The sequence below is a fragment of the Porcisia hertigi genome, chromosome 28 (genome assembly GCF_017918235.1).
Source record: "Porcisia hertigi strain C119 chromosome 28, whole genome shotgun sequence".
NCBI classification, from domain to species: Eukaryota; Euglenozoa; class Kinetoplastea; order Trypanosomatida; family Trypanosomatidae; genus Porcisia; species Porcisia hertigi.
Window position 1 is genome coordinate 1,119,220 of NC_090587.1, and position 12,156 is coordinate 1,131,375.

A 12,156-nucleotide genomic window follows, 5' to 3' on the forward strand; every position below is an offset into this window, starting at 1 on the left:
GACGGTTTTTTTTTGTACGTGTGTAAGCGAAGGAACGGCACCAAAACAAACACAGTGAGGGCGGAAGAGGCAGTGGCGACTGTCTTCTTCCTGATAGCGAAGTGGGAGGAGGAAGGGCTAACTGGGGACTCTCTTCCCCCTCCCCCCCCTCCCTCCAAAAAAAAAGGAAGAAGGCCAAGAGAACGACTTGCACAGGGGAATATCACAAAGCGAGTGTCGTGACGCAACAGGGGAGAGATGGGTGAGGGGAGGGCCACAGTTGTACCCCGCTCTTCCCCCTCTCCCCCGCTTGATGGATTGAGAGTTGCACACGTGCGGGGCTGCTTTCTCTTCACTCATCGCTTGTAAGAAAGGGCGGGGTTGGGGGGAGGGGGGGGTCACGTACTGACTGCTGCGGGTAGTCTGGGCGACCTGTAGAACCTGTCTGTTTGTGTGCATGTGTGCTGAGAGAGAGAGAACAGGCAGGCCGCGATGTGCGTGTGGGTGGCATCCTCACCTCTGCAACTTTATATCCTGTACACAGAGCTGCGTGTGGTGGCCCCTGGGAGGGCAGTGCACTGAAGCTGATCGCTGGTTGCGTGTGTCACGAGGGTGTAACACATGTAGCGTGAGTGCAGTATGAGGATGTGTTTTGATGAGGAGCAGCAGCAACAAGAAGCTGTAGTCCTCTGCATCCGCTAGTGTCCAAACAAAGGGGAGGGGAGGGGTCGTTTGGCGCACAGATTGCTCGGTCGTGAGAAGTCTCTCTTCCTCGTTTAACTCGCTTACTGTGTGCACCTCTGACCCACTTCTCTCTCCTTTGGTGTACTCCCATTTGTCTACCGCCTCGCTCCACTCCTTACATATAAAACTCCATAATCCCCCACCCCTCCATCTGACACACACACACACACACAATCCATCGCGGTGAAGTTTCGTGTTGGCAGGCGCGTCGAAGCGCTTACTATTGTGTGGGAGCAGCGGCTCGTCAGCCCCCCTCTCCTCACCGCTTCCTCAGCGTGCGTGCCTTCTTCCCGCCCCCTACTCCTCCCACTCCTCCTCTCTTTCACTCTCCCTGCTTTTGGGTCTGTCATTGGAGGCCACTCGCTCGGTAGGCCAAGGTGAACTTTTTCTGGTGGATTCTGTCTTTGTTTGTCGGCGGTGTTTCAATTCCCAATTCTCTTTTTTTTTGTGCTTACGTGTGTTCCTGTCATCTCCGCATCAGCACCATGTCGTCCGATGTCGCCGCGTCTTGTCTGCTAGACATTGTTGTCTTCGCGGGCGGTGACTCGTTGGATTTGATGCCGCTGACCGCCGTCGAGCAAAAGATCATGTTGCGCATCTGCAACCGCCCCTTGATCTGGTACTGCATCACGCCGTGGATCGAGGCAGGCTTTCGCAGCTTTTTTTTGTGCGTCAACGAGGACTACGCGACCCTGCGAGCGTACCTCTCTCGTGCCTATGACGGAGTTGATTTCCACTACATTCTTGTGCCCTCCAAGGTCGGCGATCACCCGTCCACGACATGCGACGCTGTAAAGGCGTACCTCAAGTACAAGGAGGCGCTCCGGGTCGGTGAGGAGGACACACTAGCCGAGACGTCTGGTGGCATGCCGGATCATGAGGACCCCGCAATGAACACGGCGACCAGCGGCAGCCGCTCTCCTCACGTGGCTTCACAGCACGAGGCACAGCTGTACCATGGGGCCAGTACTTGCCGAAGTCACAGTGGAAGCCCCCGGCACCGAAATCGAGATCCGCTGAAGCTCGAACGCATGAACAGCGCCGGGCTCCCGCGCGACGCTCTGCTGCTGAGCTGTGATACTATCCTCGTTGATGTTGACGTGACAAGCTTTGTGGAGCAACACTACGCCTCTCTGGCATCCGTGACGTCGATGCTCTATCGCCCTCTGCGCAAGCGTGGCGGTGGCGATCACAAAAGCGGGCCTAGTCACACAAAGGCTGGTGCTAGCGCGTCAGCCGGTTTTGTGGAGGCAACATATACGCACTCCCTGTCGTGCGTTGCTTACGAGGAGGTGGATGAGCTTGCTTCCATGGCACTTGGTGCAGCCTCTAGCGCACCGTCGTCAGCACAGAGTCGCCGTTTGCGGGGTGGATCATTGTCACAGGCACGCGGCACGACTGCCCAGCCCGTTCATGTTCACCACCACCGCATGCACTACCACAGCCCCCTGGAGGGCAAGCCGGAGGTGCGCATTACCATGGCGTTTGCAGCTCGCCGTCCACACATGACTTTTGCTGCCGACGTCCTGGACGCACATGCGTATCTGGTGAGCCGCTGGGTCCTCGAGTTCATTGCGGAGTCGGCCGGCGTTGCGGATATGACTGTCCGCAAAGACATTGTGCCTCTGCTGGCACGGAGCCAACACACCACTGTCAACTCGGCAGAAAAGGTGTTTCTAACACCTGCCGACAAGCTTAAGATGAACGTGCCGCTTCACTGGATCGGCGAAGGTGTTGATATCTCCGCGCAGTCGCTCAACGCCGCGTGTGGGTCGTGGCTGCCGGAGGTGACGGACTCGCTGCGCGTGTTCTGCACCATCTACGAAGAGGATCCCGATGCGTCGTTGCGCATTTGTCGTATGAACACCCGTGACAACTACCGCGCACTGCACCACGACATCATATCCGCGAAGTGCTTCCTGCTTCACCTTGAGGAGCCCTCACTAACCACCAGCAGTGCGGTGGCCACTGGCGGCGCAGTGGGGGGTGGCGCCAGTGGAGCTGTGAACTGGTCCGCGCTGCCGTCTTCGCTGGTTCCAACCGCTGTGCATGCTGGCCACTCCTCGAGTATAGGGGGTGCAGGACACATCGACAGCTGCAAGCCGGCACCGTCTGCTGCCGCCATGGCCCTTTCCGCGTTACTACCCGACAACCCGATTACATTGAGAGAAAAACTCGGTGATCAACAGGTGTATATTGTCTGCAGCTTTATCGACTCCGTCCCACCACCGAACGTGTTCGTGACACGTAGTGTGATTGGCGCGCATGTCACGCTGGAGCCCGGCGCTCGCATCACAGACAGCATTCTTATGGGGAATGTTGAGATTGGTGCCAAGGCGGTTGTGTCGCGTAGTGTCATTGGCACTGGTGCCGTAGTGAACTCCGGATGCCGGGTTGTGGGTACAATCGTTGGACCCCGCTGCGTGGTTGAAGAGAACGCCACCGACACTATCATTGAGTAGGTCTGAGGTGCACATGTGTGTGTGTGTGTGTGTGTGTGTCTTCGTGCGTCTGCATGTGCACGCAGTCAGGTGCCGAAGGGCGCGCGTGCTCGTCTGTTTCCAGCATAGAGTTGTGACGTGTAATAGAGTGGAGGGTAGACACGGTCGGGGAGAGCGGTGCTGTTCGCCGTTGCGTTCTATGCATCACCTAAATTCTCCACAGATTCGCCTTTCCCCCTTTCCCATCGTGCCTCACCCCCTCTCCCTCATCTCTTCCTCCCCTCCTCCCCCTTTTTCTCCATTTTAGGTGTTTGTTTTTGGTTTCCGGCATAAGTCGCTCGTTGTTCTTGTCGTCTTTTCACTAAACATGGTGGTTGCGGTTGTTGGGCGCGTGTATCGTGGTAGTGGGGGTGGTCTCCCTTCTCCCCCTCCTCAACGCGGTTAATTGAACACACACACACACACACACACACGCACACGCACACACACACACACACACACACAGTCGTACGTCTCAGCTCATCCGTCAGACGACTGCAACTCTTGTCGTGCCTCAACGAAAAGACGGTGCGTCGGGCTAGTGTTATTCGTTCCTATACGAGTGTGTGTGTGTGTACATTTCGTGTGCATATTCGCTGTTATTGGTCCCCTCCCCGTTTTTCTTTCTTCTTCCTCCTGTTCGAAAGAAGAGTTGTGCAGTCGGGTCTTTTCTTCATTCTTTCCTTCTTCTCTCGCCCTCCTTCCCCTTTCCCCTGTCGGTGCGCGGGGGGGGGCGGGGGCGGGGTTCTTGCGCAATAATACTCGAGGGTTGCTGCTTAAGGGGTCGTCTTCCCTTACACCACCGCAAATAGCGAGGCGTGTGGCTTCTTCAATCCTTTCTAGCTCTTCACGAGACTCCCCCTCATCGCCCCGGTTACATATTCACACGTCACAACATTTTTGCATGCATACAGAGAGCGGCAGAATGCAGTCCACTGTCGCGCACGAAGCGTCACCAATGAGGGCGCCCTTGCGCTCGGTTCACTTTGTCCTACTCCACCACGGCTATCGCGGCAAGGCCACGGATTTGGAGTATTTATGGGAGGTCAGCGAGAAGATGCTTCACAGCCGCACAGTGAACAACGTGGTGAATAATGAAGACGTGCCACCACCACCGACGCCGCATCGTGTATTTATCCCTCCTCAAGGCAGCGATGGCCGTAGCACAGATGCCGGCGTTTTGGATTGTGCGCATCGCTTCATTGATCATGTCTGCGCCACTGTCTCTGCAACCATGACCAAGGAGTTCGGCATCGGTGATGGTCAGAGCTGTGCCTCAGTCAAAGCTACTCCTGCCGCCGCGGACGGCGCGACACCAGCGACGAGGTGTGCGATGCATTTTAGCGCTGTGGGGCACTCAATGGGTGGCCTTGTTCTCCGCGCCACGTTTCCCACGCTGATGGAGAGAATCGAGAACACCTACGGGGCGGCGTCGCAGGCGTGTGAGGTGCACTGGGAGGCTTTCTACACACTGGCATCGCCACACCTAGGCGTGCGCTACATGCCGTCGAGCCTCGTCACATTCCTGGGCCGGCGGGTCGGACATCATATCTGGACAGCAGTGGCGGATCTCTTCTGCAAAAACGATGTCGTGCCTGGGTACCTGGTTTCCCACGAGAGCCTCGCTGCCTGGGCGCGGTTCACGCGGCGGGTGTTGCTCAACGTCGTCAATGATGGGAGCGTACTGACGTACAGTAGCAGCTTTGTAGTGCCGGTTCATGTGTTGGAGCGGGTCGGGGCATCTTTTTCTCCAGAGGAGGAGACGCACACCGAAGCGTCCTCTACAAATAGGGTCGAGAGCGATCACCCGGACACGGACCGGATTGTGCGTCACCTTAACCGTCTTGGCTTCCTGTGCGCGTCGTCATTAGAGGAGCTTCGCTGTAACGGCGTGTCTGTCACTGAGGTTTCGCCTGACTTGTGGCCACTCGGGGTACTTCCAGAGGAACGCGCGTTGGCGGAGCGCATTCTGCAGTGCGTGGGTCCACTGGAGCTTCACTTTGTTGACTTTCGTCCTCTGTGTGCTCGGCTTACGTCAGAGGCCCCCACCCGCAAAGTATGCGGTGATGATAGGGCACCCAAACCTGGTTTGGTGACGAGAAACATGATGAGGCTTGGTGCCAACAGATTTGCTCATTCTGCCTTGATATGTCAATCACCTTTCAAGTACCCCTCCGTCTTTGGGTTCGTTTCGGAGTACATTGCGGAGGACTTGCTGGGAATTCCGTTCAACTGACGCTGTGCATGTGTCAGCAGCACAGAGGAGGGTTTCGAACTTGGGAGCGGCTTTCAGTGCCAGCGTTGTAAAGCGCAACCGTGACGATGGCAAGTGGTGTGCTCCCCCCCTCCCCCCGCTGCAGGTGTGGACGCTCGTCGATTGGCAGAGCCGGCGACGCACAGAGTTTCCCAGCACCTGGCCCAACCAGTCGTCGCTGACGCTTTGGGCTAATCGCAATGCTGCTACCTCCGCTTCGCGCATCATTTCGTCGGATCTTGTTTACCGCACAGCGTGGACCACCGCCCCACTACCCCTGAAGTCAGTGGCCGGGGGCAGCGTTGGCGATGCCGAGCTCGAGGTGGTCAGCGCCCTCGGGGCCGATCTTCTCGGTATTGGTGAGCTCGACGTTGTTGTGCAGGCTAGTAATGGTTCCATCTGGGGTCTTGAATCACTCTTGCATCACCTCCGCATCGTCGTCCCCCTCGGCCTTCTCGCCCTTCGAGTCCATTTCCATCATCAGCGTTGATGCGGCTGCCTCCTGTGTCACTCCCACCACATTCACGACAGCGTCTAGAGTGTCTCCGTGAGGCTCAAAGTGCCCAGGGGACCCCAACTCTCTGTGGTATCGGATGTTTTGTGCAGCCTGCCGAGCTTGCACGCGGCGCAGCCAGCGTTGACTTTCGTGAATACACACGATCTGCTTGTCCTGCTTTCTCGCATTGTGAAGACGACCACACAGTCAGCGCAGGAGTGGCCCCACCACGTTACGTGGCGCATGTTCTTGTGGATCAGAGCAGCAACGCATCCCAACGAGCTGTGTTGCCCTTCTCTTTTGTCTTGGTAGATGTGAATGAGGACTGCGCCGCGGAGCTGCTTTACGCAGTGCGCGATTCGCAGGCGCGGTTGCATGGGGTCTATGTGCTCAGCTCGAATGGAAGAGGGGTCTCAGCTGCAACAGACAATGTTTCTGCATTTATTTCTGCATTTATTTCTGCATCATTTCTGCTAATGCTCCAGCTACTCGAGAGCTACTCGAGAGCGCTACGGCGAAGCCTTTTCACTCGCCGACGTGAATGGTGACGGCTTACCGGAGCTGTTACTCTCCGTTCAGCTCGCCAACGGTACATCATCCTGCGCTGCATCAGACACGGCAGACGTCGCGGAGACGTGCACGCCCTATCATGCCATCCGGATCCTCTACCCAATTCGTGCCGCCTCTGTTGGAGGTCCACCATTGTGCAGCTCGTCTGCGTCTAGTGACGGACGACACCTCACGTACGAGCTCGACCAAGGTGAGTTGTTTGTCCTGACAGAGGAGTGGTGTGGAGTGGCTGATTGGATCGAAGGTAACCAGCCAGTCGTGGAGAGTAAACTTGCACATGCCGAGTTACCCCTCGGCACCTCTGTGACTACAGCCGAGATGGACTCGTGGACTTCCTCATTCCCAGCTCATTTCAGCCCTCTCGTGTTGATTTCGCGTGTTGCCAGCGGTGCTCGGTCGATGTTGTGCACATCCCCCTGGACGCAAACTCTGGAAGGGCTGCTGTCAGGCAGGCCATGATAACCCCGAGGCCCACCAGCTCCTCCACGAGACTACCAGAGGCCCATCGCACAGCCACCCCGGTCTTCGCCATGCTGGCGCGCAGCTTGGACGGCTTGAGGTAGTGGTGATCCACCATAGGCAGTACACAAGCAACACCGCATCGAGAGTAGCGGTGATAACAGCCGCCGATGTCACGCGGGGTGCAATGCGGGTGTACCAAAACGGCGCGCTGCCGAGCCGATCGTACTTTCTTGCGGCCTCGGCAATAACAGAAGACGCATACGGTGCTTCATGCGTCGGGGCGACCCATCACGTGGCCTGGCAGGACATTCACATGTGTTCACACTGGGCCACCGCGACGCAGCTTGGACGAACGCAAGGGCACGCACTTCTCTCCTCACAGGTGTTGATCGGCCTCAATGAAGCCTTTTCTTACGTGCACGACTACACCGTCGGGCTGCACGTAACACGGCGGGCCGTTGGTGAGGGGAGTGGGGGAGGAGGAGGTGTGTGTGTGTGTGTGGTCAGAACCTGGTTGCCGAAGAGCTCCCCGTCTGTTTGTCTGTATTCTTATTCTGCCCATTGTACGAACACGATATGTGCGGCGCACACTCGAGTCACACTGTATTACGGCGTGTTGTCAGATGATGTCTAAACAGACACGAGCACACAACACACTCACAACAAAAAAAAATTCCCCGAACTTGAGGATTTTTTTTCTCATTTCGTTCTGGCACGGTTTCCGACGCTCCTCTCGTCGCCGAAACGCTGCGCTGCACTTCAACGCAAACTTCTGCCCCCCCCCCCCTCCCCCCCGTTTCTGTCTTCTCCCCCTCGTTTGTGGCTTTCGCACTGCCCACTGCATTTACTGTCGTCCCCACTTTTCTCCCTTACGTCTCCTGCCTATGCTTTCTCTTGTTTGTGCATGATGGGACTGTACATTGCCTCGTTTGACCCCTCCCGCATTTCTACATCACAGAACCCCACACGACACGTCAAGCATGGGCCATCTCGACCAGTGGCGTTCCCGTCAGAAGATCGGCATGGGCAAGGGTGCCCGCTGCTGCGTCATCTGCTCCAACCAGAAGGCTCTGATCCGCAAGTACGAGCTGAACGTGTGCCGTCAGTGCTTCCGTGAGAACGCCGAGCACATTGGCTTCACCAAGCTGCGCTAAGGTGCCTGGGCGCGGTGATCGATGGAGATCAGATACACAAGAGAGGCGGCGAGGGGGGACTGAGTGGGGGGGGGGAGCCGATTAAGTGGTAAATCCGAGGAGTGGGTGAGCGGGTGAACACACCATGGGACCCAGCGCCTCTCAACCCGCTCACCCAATTCCCCACTGCTCACCTCTTCTGACCTTTTCTTTCCCGATATTTTGAGTGGACCTCCTCACTTCTTCTCTCCTTAGTGTCGCACCTTGTCACCTGTTCCTTCTGTCTCTGTGTGTGTAATGTACGCACACCTGCCTGTATGTGTTCGCTTACCTTTGTACGTGTGTAGTTCAGTCCTCGGTTTTTCTTTGCCTCCTTTTTAGTTGCTTCTTCCTTCAGTGGCGTTGCGCGCTCGTCTCACCCCTCTCTTGGCCCCCCCCCTCCCTCCCCTTCCGCTTCCACGACAACACGTGTGTGTGTGTCTGTTTGTATTGTCTCTGTTGTGTTATGATGCGTCTCTGCTTTCTCCCTTCCCTACCTCCATCTTTATTCGACTCGTTGGGTATCAAGGATCGGGCGATATCCCGAAGGGAGGGGGACGAGTGCTGAGGTTAGGGGAAGAGGGGTGGTGGACTGGGGCTATTTGTTCCCAGAGGGGCTGGGCTGGGCTGCTTCAGTGGTGGTGGCGGTGGGGGCTCCTCCTAGAAAGTGATGGGCGGAGTCGGGGAGGGGGAGGGGAGGGGTCAGGGGGCGAAATGTGTCATCGGGCGGCGGCATCTCTTGAAAAATTTATGCGAGGCAGAAGAGCCACTCATGGCAGCGCGAGCTCATTAGGCGTTGGTTGGGAGACGAGGGACGGGGGTGGGTAGCTCAAAGGAGAGAGCACCCCCCCAAAAAATCATGTATGCCCCTCCCTCACACGTATCCATACGTGCCATCCGGTGTAGCGACAAAGAAGTCACGGTGGCGGTGAGTGTGGTGTTTGTTCCACAGTCACTCGTCCTTGCCGCATTTATCTTTGTTGCAACACTGGCGGAGCACCGCCTCGCTGACCACAAGCGAGCTTCATCGCTGTCCGTGTGAAGGAAGGGGTGCTCTCTGCAAGGCAACTTGTGTGCGCTCTCCGCGCTTGTCATTACTACCCCCCCTTCCGGGTTATACCGATGACACTCCACTTCGCTCGACTGCCCCTCTCGTCACTTCCCCTCTTCCTGCTCCCACCCCTGTACACTTGAGATTGATACCTCTGTGTCTGCTGGTGCTTGTGGCTGCCAGGGGGGTGGCCACCAAGCCCTCACTTTCTCCCTCGCCCCCGAAAAAAAAACTGTGAATTCTTCACCTTCAAAATGTGACTGCTGCTTCACACTTTTCTCCGCTTTCCCTTTTCATTTCATGAAGTGGACATCACAGACACTTGCAACACACACACACACACACACACACACACACACACACACACAGACTTATCGCTTCCGCTGTGGCTCCCTCCCTCCCCATCATTTCGTGCACAGCTTTCCTATTTTTGCGCATTATTCAACAAGAGCGGCAGCAGCAGCACCACCGCCACCACCACCACAAGGGGCCGCACCAGTGATGCACAACTTCTCGTGGGCAGCCATCTTTATTTTCTGTCACTCCGTTTCATAGTTGATCGCCACGTCGCCGCCCCCCACCCCCCCTCTTCCTCCTCCATGTAGCGGCGAGCCCTCTTGACCCCCAGAGCCGCCAAGTCCTCCCTCTCCCCTCCCCCGTTCCTCTTTTGTTACTTTATTTGACAGGTGTCTGTATGCGTGTCCTCAGGGAGAGTCCACTATGCATTTTTCCCGTGTGTCGGTTCCGGGTATCAAGCGTGTGATCACCATCTGTAGCGCCAAGGGCGGTGTTGGCAAGTCCACCACCTCCGTCAATGTCGCTCTTTCGCTCAAGAATATGGGGTATCGCGTCGGCCTCGTTGACGCAGACATAACGGGTCCGTCTATCCCTACAATGATGGGGGTGGAGAGCTCCCAAGTGGAGACGTACCGCGTCGCTGGCAGTGACCGTTTCGGCCCGCCCATGAACTTCGGTGTGAAGGTGATGAGCATGGGTCTCATTGTCCCATACGATGAGGCCATCGCCGTACGCGGGCCCATGATGAACAAGTACATCCGTGCGTTGCTTTTCCAAACAGATTGGGACGAGCTAGACTACCTCCTGATCGACATGCCGCCCGGAACCAACGATGTGCATCTCACGATTACGCAGGAGGTGATGCTCTCTGGCGCCGTGATTGTATCAACCCCGCAGAAGGTGGCGCTCATCGATGTGCGGAGAGGAATCGACATGTTCGCGGCCGTGAACACGCCAGTGCTGGGGCTCGTGGAGAACATGAGCTACTTCAAGTGCAGCGGCTGTGACAAGCGGCATGACCTCTTCGGCCACGGCGGCGTGGCACGCGCAGCAGAGGAGTTGGGTGTGCCGTTTCTTGGAGAAGTACCCTTCATAAGTCGCATCATGCAGGACACTGACGAGGGCGTGCCACCCGCACTACGCGGAGACGCAACATTGGAATCGGCGAAGCCGTATTATGAGCTTGCCGAGCGCATCCATGCCGCTTTGGTTGGAGGCGATAGTGGACAGGGTGGCCATCGACGTGCCTCTGTCGCGGAGCCGACTATTACATTCGAGTGAGAAGACGTGCCCACTCAAAAAAAAAAAAAGGGCACGGAGGCGGAACGAAACACACAAAACAAGCCAACCATATTTATGGAAAAAGAAGCGACGTGGAAATCCTCCATAGGAGAGGTGCCCTTCTCCACGCCTTCTTTTCCCTGCCTCGATGGACACTGCTTCATCTCTACGCCGGCTGTCGGGAACAGGAGCTCGTACCCCCTCTCCCCCCCCCAAAGCAAGGGAGGACGCTGTGAGCTAGGAGGCTGAAGCGATATCCACCGAGCCGTGGTGAGGTCGTTCGTCTCTTCCTTCAAGAGGACGACACTCCCGCTTTCGTTCATGCACCCCAACTTCTCCTCTGGGTCCCCACAGGCTATCTCGCCCCATCATATAACAACTCCGCTTCTCTCTCTATTTCCCCCCCCCCCCCCCCTTCTGCCCCCGTTCTATGTGCGGCCCCCCACTCCCTTCTTTTTTCCACCCAGTAACACACAGCGATAAGCATCTCCGTCGTTCTTGTGTCCGTGCCTCTCGGTCGGTCTGTCACGGCTCGCATCCCGCTCACTCTCGTTCACTATTTCTCATTTTCAAATATATGTTCATCTTTTAACGGTCCCCGTTTTTCTTTTTGTTTTCTTTTTTCCCGCCTTTTCGAGGTATTTCCCGTGAGAAGCGCGCTTCGCATTTTTTTTTGTTTTTAGTCGACGTGTGCGCGCGTGTACGTAGCTGCCCTCTTCCCACGCACTCATTCATCTCCTGTCCCCGCCTACGGTACCCCCTCCCCCTCGCCCTCGCCCCACCTTTATTCTCCTCTCCTCTCCCTCTTCCCACGAAGGGCATATCGAGCTTTCGGCTCCCTCAAAGTCAGAGGAGGAAGCAGCACCTGTGTTTGCAATGTCCCGTCACAGCAATTTTGTGAGAAGGGCTTCGTCAGCCGTGGTGTTGGTGATGGTTCTGGTGGTTGCGCTGTGTTGCACCTCAGCGATGTCCTCCCTCCCTTCCACTGGGCTCACGAGAGCGGAAGATGGTCCACTCCTGAAGGGTTCGCCCGTGCTTGCGTCAGTGGAAGCGTCTCTGGCGCACACACCAACTGAGTCTCCGCAAATGGAGTCAGCAGGGGCGTTGGGGGCGGAACAAGCCCACAAAGACACAGAAGGGGTTCCTGCTGTCGTGTCTGATGTCGATGGTGCTGCAGCGGTGTCCACCGGACAGGCGCATACATTGCCGGCGTTAATCTCCACGCAGGTGCGGCACAGTCCTCTCGCAAATGGAGAGGCATCACACCCGTCGGAGGGCCTCAACGAGGCATCCGCGTCGTTGTCAAGGCGCCAGCGCAATCAGCTGGTGATGCCTGTGCAAGGCGCCACCCCAATTTTCTTGGCGCAGCA

General features: G+C 57.0%; 6 protein-coding genes across 6 annotated transcripts; all 6 read left to right on the forward strand.

Moving 5' to 3' along the window:
• Positions 1 to 1,208: 1,208 nt before the first annotated feature.
• Positions 1,209 to 3,185, forward strand: JKF63_03670 (uncharacterized protein; the record flags this gene model as incomplete). Its single annotated transcript, XM_067899670.1, has 1 exon — positions 1,209 to 3,185. One exon carries the CDS (start codon positions 1,209 to 1,211, stop codon positions 3,183 to 3,185), a length of 1,977 nt encoding a protein of 658 aa, XP_067755909.1.
• Positions 3,186 to 4,161: 976 nt separating this feature from the next.
• JKF63_03671 (uncharacterized protein) lies at positions 4,162 to 5,439 on the forward strand (the record flags this gene model as incomplete). The annotated part of the gene is made up of 1 exon (XM_067899671.1): positions 4,162 to 5,439. One exon carries the CDS (start codon positions 4,162 to 4,164, stop codon positions 5,437 to 5,439), a length of 1,278 nt encoding a protein of 425 aa, XP_067755910.1.
• Positions 5,440 to 5,946: 507 nt separating this feature from the next.
• JKF63_03672 (uncharacterized protein) lies at positions 5,947 to 6,501 on the forward strand (the record flags this gene model as incomplete). The annotated part of the gene is made up of 1 exon (XM_067899672.1): positions 5,947 to 6,501. One exon carries the CDS (start codon positions 5,947 to 5,949, stop codon positions 6,499 to 6,501), a length of 555 nt encoding a protein of 184 aa, XP_067755911.1.
• Positions 6,502 to 7,169: 668 nt separating this feature from the next.
• On the forward strand, positions 7,170 to 7,619 carry JKF63_03673 (uncharacterized protein; the record flags this gene model as incomplete). Its single annotated transcript, XM_067899673.1, has 1 exon — positions 7,170 to 7,619. One exon carries the CDS (start codon positions 7,170 to 7,172, stop codon positions 7,617 to 7,619), a length of 450 nt encoding a protein of 149 aa, XP_067755912.1.
• A 346-nt stretch (positions 7,620 to 7,965) lies between these two features.
• Positions 7,966 to 8,139, forward strand: JKF63_03674 (uncharacterized protein; the record flags this gene model as incomplete). Its single annotated transcript, XM_067899674.1, has 1 exon — positions 7,966 to 8,139. One exon carries the CDS (start codon positions 7,966 to 7,968, stop codon positions 8,137 to 8,139), a length of 174 nt encoding a protein of 57 aa, XP_067755913.1.
• A 1,789-nt stretch (positions 8,140 to 9,928) lies between these two features.
• Positions 9,929 to 10,786, forward strand: JKF63_03675 (uncharacterized protein; the record flags this gene model as incomplete). Its single annotated transcript, XM_067899675.1, has 1 exon — positions 9,929 to 10,786. The coding sequence occupies one exon, from the start codon at positions 9,929 to 9,931 to the stop codon at positions 10,784 to 10,786; it is 858 nt and encodes a 285-aa protein (XP_067755914.1).
• Positions 10,787 to 12,156: the final 1,370 nt, after the last annotated feature.